The sequence below is a fragment of the Protopterus annectens genome, chromosome 7.part0 (genome assembly GCF_019279795.1).
Source record: "Protopterus annectens isolate FY-2018-M chromosome 7.part0, PAN1.0, whole genome shotgun sequence".
In the NCBI taxonomy this organism is placed as follows: Eukaryota; Metazoa; Chordata; order Ceratodontiformes; family Protopteridae; genus Protopterus; species Protopterus annectens.
In genome coordinates, this window is record NC_056739.1 from 965,285,104 (window position 1) to 965,302,906 (window position 17,803).

General features: G+C 36.7%; 1 protein-coding gene across 4 annotated transcripts in view; it reads left to right on the forward strand.

Moving 5' to 3' along the window:
• LOC122806805 overlaps positions 1-17,803 on the forward strand; it is a 381,197-nt gene that overhangs the window by 179,595 nt on the left and 183,799 nt on the right. For all 4 annotated transcript variants that reach the window (XM_044077529.1, XM_044077528.1, XM_044077530.1 and 1 more), the window contains exon 9: positions 7,864-7,989. In XM_044077529.1, the coding sequence (XP_043933464.1) occupies positions 7,864-7,989 (126 nt within the window). The remainder of the gene's footprint in view (positions 1-7,863; positions 7,990-17,803) is intronic.

Consider the following 17,803-nt stretch of genomic DNA (forward strand, 5'->3'; position numbering starts at 1 on the left):
CTCTAAATACTAGATCTATCCCCTTAAGTATCTCTTACCCTAACCCAAATAGTCTCATGTGCACATACACACACTAAATCTATGCAATTACCTAACCCTTGCCTTAACTCCCAAACACATGCACAAGCAATCCCTCCCCTATCCAAACCCTACTTACCTTTTTTCAGTAAAATGAATGTTCAGAATTCTGAATATTCAACATCTCTAACATTCTCTGATTTGTACCTCCCCTTGCAGTTTTCAAACATACCTTTCACAAACTGCCAAGGAACCATGTGTTCAAAATTGAAATGTCACCACGTGACAATGTGCTCAGGGCAAAAAAACAGAAAATGCTTAAGAAGAGAGAACATTGATCATTCTCTTTTAAACTTCTTTTCTGCAGGAGGCAAGCCCCACTGTATCCCCCAATGTGGGGGGCAAGTCCCCCCACACACACCCACACACACACCAAAATTGTATATACCAACTTTGATATCACCATACCCTGGAAAAAAAGAGATTATTCAGCACATGGTCATCTTGGACTTCCTACACAAGTCCGTTTTTCCCAGTATTATGACAGTCACTAAAGCGGGTCCTGACACTTCAAATGAATTACTATACATGTGTATACACATACATACACATGCATACATATATTTACATAAATATGTAAAATGTATTCTACAAATTTATGCACATGTGTAAACATATGTATCTTATAAAGTCGCACACATACAGTCTCTAATTCACAACTTCTGAATTGTATTTAAATTTGACTATTTAGGAAACAGTAAGAGTATTAAAAGTCAGATAAGTTTACAACTGAAATGAATGAATATGCCTTCAGCATTGCTTTATTTATTATTACACCCTTAAGTTCAGAATGGTTACCAGTTCACGGATCCCTCTGAATAAATGATCAAGTAGAACTTGTACAAGCAAGCTTTTTTTGTTTGTTTATAAATTTGAATGACTAAAAAAAAATAGAATATGGATACTGCACAAGTGCATTTCTGGGCAAGAAAATGTCTTAAATGAGTGTTCTTTCCATAACATATACAGTACCTCTTTTTTTCAAAAGTTAAAAACAGCACAAGAAATATGTTAACCCTTTTGTTTTTTTGTTTTGTTTTGTTTTTTTGGCAAATTCCACCTACCCCAATACGGGTCATAAATGAAGAGGAAATAAACATTGAATAAAGCAGTTGACAATGTAGCAAAATGATAGGAAAAATAATACTAGTAACAAGGGAGAGGTAATGCCAAACTTATAAAGAACTTTAGCAACACTAGATCAGGAAATAAAATTCATCCTTAAAAACTACACCAGGTTCTATAGAACCAATGGAGAATCAATGTGGAGACAGTCTAGTAAAAGTTACCAAATGTGTACCCAGCTACATCATAACAGTTCCATAAGTTGTTACTAGGCTAACAACCACAAGGGCACTTGCAAGCAAACTGTGCACCCCAAACCATTTCGGTCTGAGTATCATGGGCATCTATCCAGGGTGGGGTCATCTTAGTAGGAGTTAACTAAGGATTGGTAGGAGAGGTTGTTAGGATAATACTTATTGATGGCCTCTGTCCATAAGGGACATGGGGTCCAGACCAGGAATAAATGTATGATTTCCCACTTGTCAAGGTTTCATTTAAATAGGGTCAGGGATGTACTCTGTTTTACATGGATGAGGAACCTATTTCATAGAATGGAGATATCTGGGACATACATATGTCTCTCCAACACATTTTGTTTATGTCACAAGCGAAGTTCAGATCCCTGGATCTAGTGTTTCTGGTGCTGTTTGTTTTGCATATGTGCAACAGATCCATCAGGGCTGGGTCTGAGGAAGCTCTGTAAGCCAGGCAAAGATCCCCACTTGGTAGCCTGTAGGAGAGACAGAGCTTTTATGCAATCAGTGGTAGGACTAGGTATTCATGCCCTGAATTCTCCTGGTAATAAACTTTTGTGGGCATTTCAGCTGTTGTAAGTGTCTGGTTAGATACATGCCAAAGGGGGCACTGTATTCAATTATATGTCTGATAAGGGTCATGTAAAGGGGTACTATAAATTCTTTAGATCTGGATGCCATACCCTTACCTATAAGTTGGGTAACATAGAATGATTTTTTTTACTATTTTAGCTACATGTCAGTAAAAGACCAGATTGCTGTCTATATATGTTCCAAGACCACTTGCTACTGGGTCGACTCTTAAGGCTGTTTTAATCAATAAAGTAATTAACCTGGGTTGGCAGTTTCCCATTATAATGCATCATCTAGCATTGAGTTTTAGGCCATAGCTTTGGCACTAAGCATTTGTCTGTGTTAAATCCTCGTGCAAGATGTTAGTGTCTTGGGAAGAAATCTATAATAGCTACCAGTTTACAGTCAACTGTAAACTTGATGAGCCAGAGGCCTTTAACATTAGACTGGACTTCCAAGAAGTAGAAGCCAAACAGGCAATGGCCCAGCATGCAACACTGCGGTACTCTGAAAAATCCACTGAAATTCCCTGACTGGGAAGTAAACCCAGGATGTGGTGGTGACAGCACCAGATCTTAACCACTAGACCACCAGAGATCCGCCTCAGAATTATTTAGCAAGCAATCAGCTGTATAGTAAATTCAGCGGCAATAAAAAAAAACTTATTTTCTATAGGTATTTTATGCCTATATATGTTGTACATTGACTGCTTTTTATTTGTATATTGAGCATGTTAAATCCTAACATTTCCATATTTTTTAGATTTCAGTATTACCTCAGACATCACATAGTTATGTGGTACTGGGATTATGACAGTAAAGGGGTTTAAGAATGTGTTACATGTATAAGGAATCCTAACAAAGGATAAAAATATACACTACTGCTAATCCATCAACAATTGAACTACATGTAGTAGAGGATCACACTGTGATATTCTCCTATGTCCCAACCACACTTTTAAGTAATAATCCAGTCGGAGGAGAGGGAGAGTGGGACTTAATTCCAAGCGGTATGATTCATTCTTGAGGGCAAAGCTTAAAGGATCAAAAGCTGTCCCCATTAGGGAGTACATCCCAGTATAAGTCAGTCCATATGCCATGGAATATTATGATTACACCACAGCGCAGTCAGTACAGTTAGGGTTTCTACCACAGCACAGTCAGTACAGTTAGGGTTTACACCACAGCACAGTCAGTACAGTTAGGGTTGACACCACAGCACAGTCAGTACAGTTAGGGTTTACACCACAGCACAGTCAGTACAGTTAGGGTTTTCTTTTTGGAAGTAGGTGCATGTTTGAAAAAATAAAAAAATATACCATCTACTTGCAACAAGGTACAGACGGTTGTATTTTCCTCATGGTTTGATAGTCCTTTTAAATTTAAATGAGTGAATTTTTACATTTTCAGTGAATTAATTTTTAATATTAAAAATAATGCTTGAAGAAGTGGGAAAAGTGGAATGTTGCCATTGTGTTTACTTTCAAAAAGCAGACTGAATGGAAGTAACCATAAGCAGAAACACTTAGAAAAGTCAAAAATCAGAAATGTCATGCACTCATGGTGGTGGTCTCCATTTTTCCCCTCCAAATACCAGATAGATGCTAACTAATTCAAAACTTAACAATTGGTCCCACATTGGAGCATAAAATATACCTTTTTATTAAAATCAAATCAAATGAAGGCTGAATAGCTGAGGTGCCAGTTCACGATAACACGCTTGATATGATTTTAATAAAAGTTACATTTCATGCTCCAATGTGGGAACAATTGAAACAAAATCTGGTCCTTGGTGGAATAAATGATATAAAGATGATAGCTAGTTAAGGGCATGAAAAAGAGAACTATCCAGCAAGGGTTGTATCAAGGTGATCCCCTGCTAGAACATTCTGTTATCTAATAAAAACATTGTGGTTAGGCTTATTTAATAAAGTAAATTCACAAATAAGCAATTGCTGTTGGGATGGTCAGTTTAATGGCTATGTGTATTGCTGTATGTGGCTTACTATAAGAATTTGGTAACTTGTAAGAATCTTTATCATTTTACTGTGGTTTGTCTTTGATTTACAAAGGATTCAAACTAATACTGTAAGTGTGTTCAAATGTTAAAAAAATAGGATTTGTTGGAACATGTAACAATATTTAATTTGTACTTGCTGACCATGGCAGGGCGGTGATCTCTATGGACCTTTTTCAGACTTAGAGCAGAAGTACTGTCTGGTTAAGTAATCTTTTCACCATCACAAAGTTAGGCAATGGAGGCAGAAGGAATCAAACCCAAGACCACCCATCCACAGGAAGCATCCCATTAACAGCTCCTTAATGCTCCGCCATCTGCAAGACAAATATCTTGACAGCATATCTAAAGCTGAGAAATGTTTAAACCATAGAGATTGCCTATGAAGAATACAAGTCTGAAACTGCTAAGACTGAAAAAAAGAACAATTAAATACAGCCAGGAAATTATGATGCAGTTTGTTTACCAGTATACTATTTAAATCTGATTCACCAGATAAAAAAATAACAAGTAATGATTACCCATATAGAAGCATACTGGACTCTTAAAACTGAATAACATTATCCAATTTATTTAAAAGGACTTTTCCACAGCTAGCATACATAGCAGGATATGGAAAACGACAACTGAACTAACAAGTCATAATTTCTTCATAGCAACAGTGTTTATGTTTATAAAGTGCAGCTAACTTAACAAACATCTTATAACTTAAGATCTAAAGCTAGGAGTCAAACTTTAAATATGAAATCCAAACACCCAGGTAGAAAAAAGTAGTTACCCACTGTCTTTACCATATATATTATTGATGGGTGAAGAAAGAAGCACATTCCTTTGTTTTAATGTATACTACTCTGGGGTCACTGTTGTAATTTCAGCAAATAAAACTAAAGTGCCTGAACAATTAAACTTTGTAGTTTATCTTCTCTAGGAGCCTTCCCTAGTTTCCTGGCCTATATTTAATGTTAATATTTTTAGTGGGTCTTCACCTAAAGCCCCCTTGCACTGCACACAACTGTTTTGAATTTACTTTCTATTTTGAAGAGAATGATGAAGCTCTACTAAGCTTGCTTATTCTATTCTGATATTATACATCAAAACCCTAAAATACAGTATTTTCCTTAGAAACTACTGTATCCATGAGACTCTGAACTGCACATTCTCACAGGCTTTGAACTGTGCACAGTTTCCATATGGTTAGGGTATTTTTCTGGGCCCTTCCTTTATGCCCAAGGCCATATCAGACATTGCTTTGAATCAGACCAGCTTCATTTTTTTCTCTTGCCTCAGATGAATCAGAAGAAACACTGTTTCTCGCACATGTAATGATTATGGACTTCATGAAGTCTGACCAGGTATTTATTTATTTTTTGCCCAGAATAGTTTATGCACTTACGTAAGAAAATTAAACACTTCAAGCTGATGGATTCCTGGTGATTGTAACATATGAAGGTTTTTCAGTTTTCACTAGAACATTATAACAATCTTAAAACTCCCAGACAGAGAGAGTGCCTACAAGCTGATCCAATATTCCATGCCCAGGATGAAATCTACATTGCTCCTGACCCAGAGGTTTGAGTATCCGGTAGATTCCCTTTACAGCATTCTGCCAAAAGCTTTCTCAGGGAAGCTGAGTGGTATGATCCCCTCTAAAACTAAAGCTAGCCTTCTTGTCTCTCTTTTTGAAAATGTGAGTGATACTCCACTTTGTTACTCCAGTAGTATTTTCCCCTGCCTTCCATTTTGTTACTCCAGTGGTATTTTCCCCTGCCTTCCATTTTGTTACTCCAGTGGTATTTTCCCCTGCCTTCCATTTTGTTACTCCAGTGGTATTTTCCCCTGCCTTCCATTTTGTTACTCCAGTGGTATTTTCCCCTGCCTTCCATGCAGCATATAAGAGTCGTGTTAACTACTACCTAGCGGCATCTAGCATCATCATATTTTCTTGCCAGATTTCACCCACTACAACATCTTTGCTCTGCAAAGCTGTTTAATCATGCTATAGTGACATCATACACAGAAAGGGCTCCAGACTCACCACTTGCTTCTAACATTGCCTCTTTAGAGGAGGGCATGCCCAGAAGATTCAAAAGTTCCTCTAAATGTTCCTTTCTCTTATAACAATGTCCCCTAATGAGGTTACTATTTCTTCAATCTCACTGAGAACAGCCTGTGGACCAGCCCACCCGGCTGATCTGCCAGAACTTCTGTGAAGCTATCCAAAAGCCACTCTTCATTGTCTCATCAAACTCCATCCACATCTGGACTTTCATTTCAGTGACTGCCAAAGTGCTTGCCTTCTTCCCCCATTGATACTTACTGGACAAATCTGAAGAACCCCTGAAGGTATTACACAAAAGGCTTCTTTAATTTTATTCCTTTCCTCACACAGTGTCCAACAGCATGCCCTTCCATTATCATGATGACAAACCCCAAACACCTTTTGGCCACAGCTCCCAGCAGCTAATTCAACAACTTAAGTCTTGAGCAGGGTCCGTTAGGTCATTCAGACTCCATGACTCCAACTCCCCCCAGAGATATTCTTCCAGAGGTGGAAGGTAAACACATCTCACATAGAAACATCTAAAAAGCCCAGCCACAGAAAAATGTAATGCTGTTGAGTATTCAATTGAACAGTCTTAAACAGAGAAAGAAATGTAAAGCTTATAGGGTTAGAAATCAAGGTGTCAAGCTCATGGAAATAAAATAAGCTGAATACAATTTCCATCCCAATGTTATGCTTCACTGTGTCATAATAAGTGTTAACACTGGTGAACAGCGAGTTGTAGCTTTTGAAAAAAAAATCTAATTGAGTGCTTTATCACATTCTTCTTCCACCACAAAATAATTCATATGCTTGTACATATGGATGGCGCAGTGGTGCAGCAGTTTGCGTTATAACCTCACAGCAAGAGGTTCTCCGGTTCAATTCTCAGCTGGGGTGCCTTCTGTGCGGAATCTACATGTCCTCCCTGCATTCCTGTGGGTTTCCTCCCACATTACAAAGACATGCATCTGAAGCATTTCTCCCCAGGCCTCTGCTAAAAATTAGCTCATTCCAAGTCGGACTTTCCCTAGTAAACAAATGTTAAATAAATATACCACTACCTCAGAGGCATGTTGCTCCCTTACATGTAGTTTATAACCTCAGCAACTCAACCCTATTGGAAATTAGTCTAAGAAGTTAACATTAACCTTCAGTCTTCACATTTATACAGCCACTCAGTTATAATGTTTTATAACTAACCAGTTTTGTCTTCAGGAAAACATTTCATAAGAAATCCAAAAATCATGACAACAGCAAACCTAGCGTTCATGGTTTAGTAAGAAACTTCTAAATACAACTTTGAAGAGGTAGCAGAATTCACTGACAAAAGGGTGAAACTCACTGAAAATTCACTAACTCTACTTCACATCACTGCTTAACAATGGATCATATAAATTAACCATTCAATAACCAAGACATTTGAAAATCAGTGAAGTGTTTTTTTTAATCATGTAATAATTGGTACAATAAGTAGAATATGTGGTGAAACTGGGAACACAGCAGTTTATAGAGTTTTTAATCTATATTGTACAGATGCTGTACTACATAAGATTTGTAAGAATTAAAGTTTTAGGAGTAGCAGGGTCTGAGCAGTTTTTCTCCCAATATCCCTCAGGGGTGCTGTTTTCTATAGTGCTTACCTGCTGGATGTACCTGTTTTTATGCATAAAGTATACAATACTGCACATCTCCAATATTTCATGTTTCATTTGGAAAAAGGAATAAAAACCTACATGATCAGTCATCTTACATGTTGAAAAAGTACTGCTAATCTAATCCTCAGAAATACTCTATTAACTAAATATTTTTTTTTTTTTTTTTTTTATCATATAGATGAAAACTTGATGGCACTGATTGAAAAATTATCAAAAAGTAAGAATCAAGAAATAGCAAACACAGCTCAAGGAGCAAGATGGGTTATTGAGAAAAGAGCAGAACAAAAGGTTAATAACAAACCAGGTATGCACACCTAGGGCTGTTGTGCTGTGAATCTGTAATGATTACCGTATAAATAGTCAGTGATTTATAATGGAAGGATGAGAATCTCTAGCAGGTTTTCCTATGGAATGAAGACAGATTCTGCTTACCAAAGTGCTAATGTAATATGCTTGAAAATGTGGCAAGAAAATATACTGTTAAATAAGATAACAGATCTCATACTTAAAATTGCACCAACTATAAAGTCACTGTAACTCTGTCACTGTGGTGCTTGTGCTAGCACTCCTTGGCAACTTTGTTTTCACTTAGGTACTGCATTAAAATAGAATTGAAAAAAAAATAAGTGCAGGACAGACAACTTCAGAACTAATTCTGCTGTGCGTTACATCCCAAATCAATACATTATACAGGTACTTTAAATTACTAGGCATTTCTACACAACATGTCGGCACTTCAGTGATTGTCATGTCAGAAACATGCCATTCAGTTATTTATCCTTACTGTGTAGTACAGGACACATACACACATACATTTTACTGGAGGTAAAAGGTAGTAGGTTTACCAGACTCATCTGCTTGTGGATTGCTTTTAGCCTTTTGCAACTGCCCTACCTACATCCCCCTACTATCCTTTTACCACATTTCCATTAAACAAAGCTGCTGAGTCACACTGTCTACCTCTCTGGAAGTCCAATCCATGCACCCACTCTCCATGAAGTAGAGCTGCCTTAGATTGCAGTTGATTTCTGTCCTTTCTATGTGCAACAGCTAGTCTATCAAGTGTTCCCTCTCCTCCTTTCACATTTCCAGCACTCACAGTCCTTTCTCAAGATCTCAGAGAGCTCATGCACATCCTAAACCATGTAATCTGCAGTATGACAAGTCCCCTGTCCTTTTGGCCTTTCCTTATAATTTAGGTCTCCATTCTCCTCAACAACCTTGTTGTTTCTGTTTGCATCTTTTCCAGTAATGCCTCTCAACCTCTTAGCACAAAAATATCGGAGCAAAGCAAAGCCTAAAATAAATGGGGGGGGGGGCCCAAAAACAGGGACGGATTTTAAATCTTCCTGTTATTAATGTTGATAGTTGCTAGAATAACAGGATTTGTGTTTGCATACATTTTCTGGAGGGTATGAAGTTTGCAGCTCAAACATATGTCATTATTTAGTGACTCCAATCCTCTGTGACTTGCCAGAAAACTGCAAATTTTATGAGGAACAGATCAACATATGATGCAAAAATATGAACATTCTGCAAAACCTGGACAGCTGAGAGGTATGTTTTCAACAATAAAACATCCATTTTTTAGACGTTCTCAAAAACTGTACCCAGTACTCCAGTTGGGTCCTGATGGATCAAGAGAAGACCCCCTTGTTATAGAAGTCGACTGATCTAAGGATGTAGTTAGACATCCTGTTAGCTTTAAATGCAAACTTAGCACTCTATGTTTGATGATCATGGGGTCTGGTTAGTACCACCCTTGAGCCTTTTCCTGGTCACACAGTTGGAATTCCACCCTCATAGTCTGTGTTCCATCCCCAACTTGTGCTGTAGCTACAGCATCTTGCATTTGCATGTATTTAATAGTAGTTGCATCACCATCTTCCAGCCCAGGAGGCAAAATGTTTCAGGGGTTAAAGTTTCTGCCTGAGAACTCCAGGGTCTGGCATTAAATTGCAACCATTAGTCATTGCTTTTGTATTGTTGGCATGCTCTCATTTCTTATCCAGGCACACCAGTTTCCATGCACCTCCCAAAACATGCTGATTAACTGGCTCCACTAAACTCACTGCTTTTGTATTGATGGCATGCTCTCATTTCTTATCCGGGCACACCAGTTTCCATGCACCTCCCAAAACATGCTGATTAACTGGCTCCACTAAACTCACTGCTTTTGTATTGATGGCATGCTCTCATTTCTTATCCGGGCATACCAGTTTCCATGCACCTTCCAAAACATGCTGATTAACTGGCTCCACTAAACTGTGTAAATATGTGTGTGTGTATGTGTGTGAGTGTGCGCTCACACCTGTTGTCTGCATTGTGGGTGAAAATATTACATATCTAGTAAACAGAGAGGGAGGCACAGTGGTGTTAGATGGTGCTGTTGCCTCACAGCAAAAGTTTCTCTGGTTTGATTCCTGACTATGGTGCCTTCTGTGTGAACGTTCTCACTGTCTTCATGTGGGTTTTCTCTATGTGCTCTGGTTTCCTCCCACATTCCAAAGACATGCAGTAAGTAGACTGGACACTAAATTGGCCAAGGGTGTGATGGTGTGATTGGCCATAGGGGTGTGTGTGTGTGTGTGTGTGTGTGTGTGTGTGTGTGTGTGTGTGTGTGTGTGTGTGTGTGTGTGTGTGTGTGTGTGTGTGTTTTATGAAGAACAACCACAGCAGGTCTAGCTACCCAGCGGTGTGAAAATTGGCTCTAGGTTGTCATTGTTGAAGTGACACTCCAACCCCATGTCCAAAAATGGGAAAAAGTAGTTGTGGATGGACGAAAGTAGATAGAGAAAGAGAAAGGGGGAGGGGGAGATAAACAGCTGGTTTTCTCTTAAGCTTTTCCTAGGCTTCTTTTTTCACCAGCCACTGCAGCCCTCAGTTTCCCTATCATTGTACAATCTGCAAACAAGTTGATTCTATTCTCGATTCCCCTTACCATACATGAGACAAACACACACTGAAGAGCTCAGCATTGGTACCTACCTTTGGCCTACACCATTATTCACCCCCCCCCAACAGAAACCACAACCCTTTGCACCCTGGCTTCCAGCCACCTCTGTACTCATTTAACTTTTCTTTTATCAAACCCAAGTCCCATGAATTCAGTCATTAAAGTCTTTTGTTGGAGCCCATGTCAAGTGCCTTGTTTTTTTATTAGCATGCAAAAACACAATCTGTTCTAAAGGTAAGACATGAGGTATGTTATCCTCTGAAATGTTTTACTAATAACATATCTTTCTTTTTGTGAGTTTTTGTAAATTTATTTCTACATCCCTTAAAGGTATAGCATACAATATGCTAAAAAGACATGACCATACTATTAAAAGTAAAAGGTGCCCCTAGTGATGATGTGTTACCTGTGCCACCTGGTGTGATTGGCATAGTTTACAGTTAAATCACACGGGACAGAGGACATGTTAAACATCTTTTTTTTCTGTATATATGTGAAAGGGAAAAAATTACAAGAGGTACTTTGTGCTACATGAGGAAATTTCAGGACAAATGCAAAGGTTGTGCTGCTACAAAATCTCTTGCCTCAGGTGAGACTTTTTAAAAGAGTACCCCTCATAGGTACATCTCAGACCCTGTGACAGTGCAGCAGTGCACTGTTATAGAAGACGTAAAAATATGTCTAGAGAAGTCGTTAGCCTTTCTTATGCTTGTGGTAGAAATAAATCCCCATAATGGATATTTCAACTGAAATAGTAGTACATGTGCCTCCAAGACAAAAATCTTGCTCAGGTTACAAACATTCATAGACAGAAGCTGAAGATAGCTTGTGTTCCATACATATGTGATTTAAAAGCTGCAGATGTGTCATTTTGGCAGCCAAAGTGTGCCTTTTAATACACTGAAAAAAAAACAAACAAACAAGGGAGCTCTAGTGGGTAAAGTGAGCCAGGAAAATAATACAGAAGGTCAAAAATACAAATTCCAGCTAGAGCAACTTCAGAAAACTGTTTAATAAAAAATATGTATAAATGTAAATATAGTAAGTGCTTAACACATACAACTGCTTTTCAGGCCTACATAAAAAGAAATCCCAATATAAAAGTATATATAGATAGAATTGAAAAATTATGTTTCAGAAAATTGTATTTCTTATTCTATCTCTGCTTCATTCAAACCAGGATACTTGATTGCCCTAAATCTGAAAATCCATTTATATTCTGCATTCTCAGTACAAGTTTTCACATCACCCCTTTGAATTTATATTCGTCTGCAGGTCAGCAAAGCTAAAAGTGTGTGTCTCACCTGCCTTGACATGTTTGCAAAGTACATTTAATTTAATACCCCTTCATATATCAGATTCATGTTGTCATTTCCTCTCCCTCAAATTTCTATAAGTCATTCCTACATAAAATGCTGTACAAGCCCAGCACAACTCTTGATTGAGAATTACTTGCAACACAGGACTGGCAACCATACTCTTTTTTCACAGCATCAGACCAAGTGCAATGACATGCTTGATAAGCTTCTGTTCAAATAAGGACATTTTATCTCCACCAAATGATGGATATTGAAGCAGGATATGAGCTACTAACTCATGGCAAGTGTTCTACTGGACCAAGAAACAACCACCAGCATAGGTACTGCACATATTTCGGTGGAACAGCAGACTCTAACAGCAACCATCTACAATGATGCCACTTAGAACTGATGCAAATAATGTGGTTGCATTAAAATTCCTCCCACTCCTACAGAATGCACCTTTACCCATACCTCCTGAAAGCGACAAAGGGCTTTTAGATTTTATCTGATTGGTTTTTGTTTTTATTTAAGCCTGAAGAAGCATTTGTATGTGTGAAAGCTTGCTATGTTTATATGTATATATTTTTCCTTTATTAAACAGTTTTGTGGAGTTGCCTATAGCAAGAATTATTTGCATTTTTGATCCTTTATACATGTAAGAGGTCATAATGCAACTACCTGTTCTACTGTGTTGTTGATGTGTGTCCTGGTATGGTGTGGTTAATGTATGGGCATATGTACCAAGGAATATGGGCTACAGACAACTGTATACCAGTCACTGGTTTGCTAAAGGCACTGGAGAAGATAAAGTCACGCCATTTACGTATGTTCTGAGATCCTCCAAGTTTTTTGAAGCATGTGAATTGGTAGGAAGCTCTCCTGCTCTGCTCATTACAGAGTAATTTTGAACCCATAGCTTTGCATAGTATATGTAGTAATGTTCCCAATATGGAAGTGAAAAGATGTTTGTTTCAATTCTCACAGAACATTTGTGAAATGGTACAGTCATGTTGACTTACAACACTATATGGTACTGATTTGCTTTCCAGCATTTATGCAAGCAAATCATAGTTTGGTATTTCTTGTACCCATCAGAAACTACAGTGGTATTTGATTTGTTGAGAAACACATTTCCTGTTTTAAACTGGACTGTTGCTATAATATTTTGAAGAGAACTGTACTTATGGGAAAAGGTGAAAATGACAGAAGAGGATGCTTAGGCACAATACTTCTTCCAATATTTCCACCTTCTGTTTGGACTGTGTCCATTCTGAATTATTATAATCTGCCACACACAATAAATGTAGTAGAGGCATGGTTGTGAAAGAACAGAATAGAACAGACTATGTTAGAACACATTTAATGACTGGAATTTCTGCATCTCCTAAATATGCAACATTACGTAAGCATGAAACAGTTGTATATTCAGTACTGGAGGATAAGATCCATTACTGGCTACCTGATTTTGTATCTGGTATTGCTGCTTCCTTGCAGTTACAATTTATGATGAACTTATTTGCACAGCACTATATATCAGATGCATGCAATTACTTTAATTTTGTGGTTTCCTGGTTCAAGTTTTTCGTCATATTATTTGTTTACATTTTGTGTTTGGGTGCACTTTTACACTTGGAATTGTTCATGCTCATTCGCAATTTATCCATTTTGATGTAACATATATTGATATAGAATGCACGCTAGGGGCTGCATTGTTTTTTTAATGGAAATTCCATAAGATGATATTTACATTTTATTAAAAGTAATAATGCTGAAACCTTGAAAAAGAACCTGGCTCGTCCATATGGAAATACATGTTACAAGGTCTGGTTAACAGCTCTCGAGTACGAATCTTTGTTTGAGTCACATTTGAGAGAATGGTACAAACAAAGAGGGAATCTCATTTTTTTCTCCCATCTGACACGTTCACAACATTAATCTCAGTCTGAAATGAGCAGACGCATGGAGGAATTATATTTCAATAATTTCTACTGTAATTTTTCAGTATAACATACTGTATATACACTATCACAGACAAAATATTTGTATTTTATTTTAGATTTGGTAACCAGGTTACACTAAAAAGCAGCAGCAAACTGGTAGTATGTAGCTCCACTCATAATAAAACCAAAAATAATCACCAGAATCAGTCAAAGAGGTGGAACAATCCAGGAGTATAGACACCAACCACTTTAAATGATCCAATTTAGTAAACTTATGTCAAAATAACATAATAAATTCTTTCATCCAGTTAACAATTCAGGACTTCCTAAGAATCTTATTACACTAAACACCAAAACTTTAAATAAGGTAGCCATAATCATATGTGCAACCTCTTAAAGTTATGAAATGTAAAACCTGGTTTAAAACTTTAATACTTTAAACAAACAAATATCTTAGTCACAATACAAACCATATATATATATATATCAGTAACTGTGTAAATTTATTTATAATAAATTCTTGAACATATGTAGAAAAATTGTATTAAATTACTGCATGTGATTCTAATTGTATATACTTTATTAAAAGTAATAATGAAGAAACTCTTAGGTGCAATAAAATCTATGTATAAATATATAGTAAAGTTTCACAGTAATCCATTATGATTTTGCTGAATGCAACTTCAAAACAGTTAACAGGGATATGTGGTCATTCAAGCCTGGAAACGTATTGGCATCCAACTTTAGCTGCCACAGCAGCTCCTTATACTCTAAGTGTGATTCCTCAATATCCACTTCTTGGGTCCTTAGGGGAACCTTTCTAATATTTCAAAATTGTTAATTTCCCTTATTGGAAAAATTCTGTTTGTACAGAGTACTTTTGTGATTACTTCTGATAATATCTTAACAGTGCTCATAGATTCTTTTCCAGAACAGTCTTTCTGCTTTACCTACATAGAAAGCTTGGCAACCAGAACAAATTGCAAACTGTACTAATGTGCTTGTTCCACAATTCCCTTTACACAAATTGACCCTGGTCTTAAGAGTACTGTTTAACATTACTGTCTCACTGTAATCAGTGTACCTTCCTTTTGACCAATGTTCATATTTTGATGTACCTAACATCCTTAAAATTACCAGAATTCATGTTGCCAGCAACACTACCTAGTTTCTCAAAAAGTGTTTTTTTTTTAATTCATCCCTCTGCTATGAACAAATCTAGGAAATTCACTAAACAGATCAAACAGTTGCTCATCTGCTTTGAAAATATTTCAATTAGATTTCACTATATTTCAAATACAAAAATAATCTGTGCTATACTGTAGCCCCTATTACAATATTTTCCATCATTATCCCTGACCTGAGATCCCTCACTCTGTGGTGTAACTAAGTAACCCTACCCTGGTTAATATTTATCCCTGTACCCTCATTTCAAACTGCACGAAACATGGGTCTGTGCTTAGTTCCCCAACCATTCATAGCTTCAGTGCTAATCCTGCTCACCAAAACCCCTTTCAAAAACATAATTTCTAATTTAACCTTTTCGGTCAACAAATGTTCTAACCGGAGGCAATTTTGGCTTGCCTCACAAATTGCCCCTTATCCAAACTACATTGTGCATCTGGGAATGGCAGCTAATATAATGTAAATAGCTGTTAGAAAACAGTGGCTTCCTGTAAATATTGGAAGCAAAACCAGTTCCATTCTTAAATAGGCACATCCGGGTAGTTTGTTTTGTCACTATTATAAGATTAAGTATAGCTGAGAGAACTAGTTCATTTATTTAAACATGCCATAAATTCTGACCAGGAAAATGAAGTAGCACCACCACGGAATAAATGTTCCAGTGATGTAAAAAATAAAAATAATAATGTACAAGGTATAGAACATCCACAGGAACAAACCACAGCTAACAAAAAGTCTTTCTGTAGTAAGAAGTCCGTCCACTGTTGTAGTATAAATCTCCTGGTGCAAACACAATTCTGTTAATCACACCATGTAGTCGAATAAAACACTTTTATTCACAAAATCAGACCAAACAAATGTATACAAACATTCAGCCTCTCCTCATGTATAATTCATTAATTCAGTAAAATTACTCATGCTGACATCATTTCCTGGGCTATAAAAATGTATGACTAAATATATAGCTACATGAGATAATAACTCTATAGTAATTCATGCTCTTACAAAATTCTTCCATGTTAAAACCAATCCTTAAAATATCTCTTGCTATTAAGAAGCTGATCATAGCAATATATAAAAAAATCAATGAAAACACATTCAAGAATAATGCATTGTGTCTAAATACAGACTAAATAAATATGTTTATGAATAAAGGCTGAATAAATAAATAACAGTTCATACATATATGTATAAAACTATTAATGAATCTAATGAATATAAAATCTATGTATGAGTAAAAAATGTATATAAAATACGCGTGTGTGTGTGTGTGTGTGTGTGTGTGTGTGTGTGTGTGTGTGTGTGTGTGTGTGTGTGTGTGTGTGTGTGTGTGTGTAAAAAAAGGGGGGGTATATTATTTAATAGACTTGAGTCTGCTATTTTGTAGGACTGGTTTGAGGGGTACTTTATCATTGAGTCCCGGTCTCTTGTCTGCTCTAAGCTTTAGGCTGTGAGACTAAATGGATCATAAAGCTTTTTTACTCATACATAGATTTTATATTCATTAGATTCATTAATAGTTTTATACATATATGTAAGAACTGTTATTTATTTATTTATCTATTTATTCAGCCTTTATTCATAAACATATTTATTTAGTCTGTATTTAGACACAATGCATTATTCTTGAAAGTGTTTTCATTGATTTTTTATATATTGCTATGATCAGCTTCTTAATAGCAAGAGATGTTTTAAGGATTGGTTTTAACATGGAAGAATTTTGTAAGAGCATGAATTACTATAGAGGTATTGTCTCATGTAGCTATATATTTAGTCATACATTTTTATAGCCCAGGAAATGATGTCAGCATGAGTAATTTTACTGAATTAATGAATTATACATGAGGAGGCCTATATAAGAGAGGCTGAATGTTTGTATACATTTGTTTGGTCTGAAGAAGCCTTATAGGTGAACGCGCTTACCATTTTTGTTAATAAAAGTGTTTTATTTGACTACATGGCGTGATTAACAGAGTTGTGTTTGCACCAGGAGATTTATACTACAACAGTGGAGAAACTTCTTACTACAGAAAGACTTTTTGTTAGCTGTGGTTTGTTCCTGTGGATGTTCTATACTTTATGCCATAAATTCTGATATTGCTCACTCTTCCTTAAGATGAGGATGCTGTCAAAATATGTTAAATATAAACTCCAACTTAGATGGAATTTTAAATTCAAAATAAAATCTTCTTCCAGCTCCACAGTACTAAACTGGCATAAGTGTGTGTGTGTGTTTGGGGGGGGGGGGGTTGGGGCAAGCCACCTTCTATTGCTATTCCTGAAAAATTCACCTTTTAAAAATATAAAGTTATTATCTAAAATGGTTTCCATGAAGACCATTAGTAAGTTAATATCACTAGCTAACAAAATTTACATCCTATAAGGGCTTCATGAAACCATCCCAAACCAACATCTTCTGGAATACTAGAAGCCAAGTCAACAGCATCTACTGTAAGAAATGGAGCTTGGTTGTTGTATAACCCATCATACATTCCACCCAAAAGATGAGTGGGCTTGTTGAAAAAGGTTTGAGTATTCTGTCAACAAAAACTGCTATTGGCTAAATTTTAGAGTCCTGAGCCATGACAATAGGTCTAAGTGGTGACGCTTGTGTACTTTTTACACACTTTAGGAAAATGCCAAAAATACTGGATATTCATGGGTTGTTTTTTAGAAAATCATATACTGCTGGAGTAATAACATCTCGTCGTAATAAATCTTGTATGCAGCAATGAT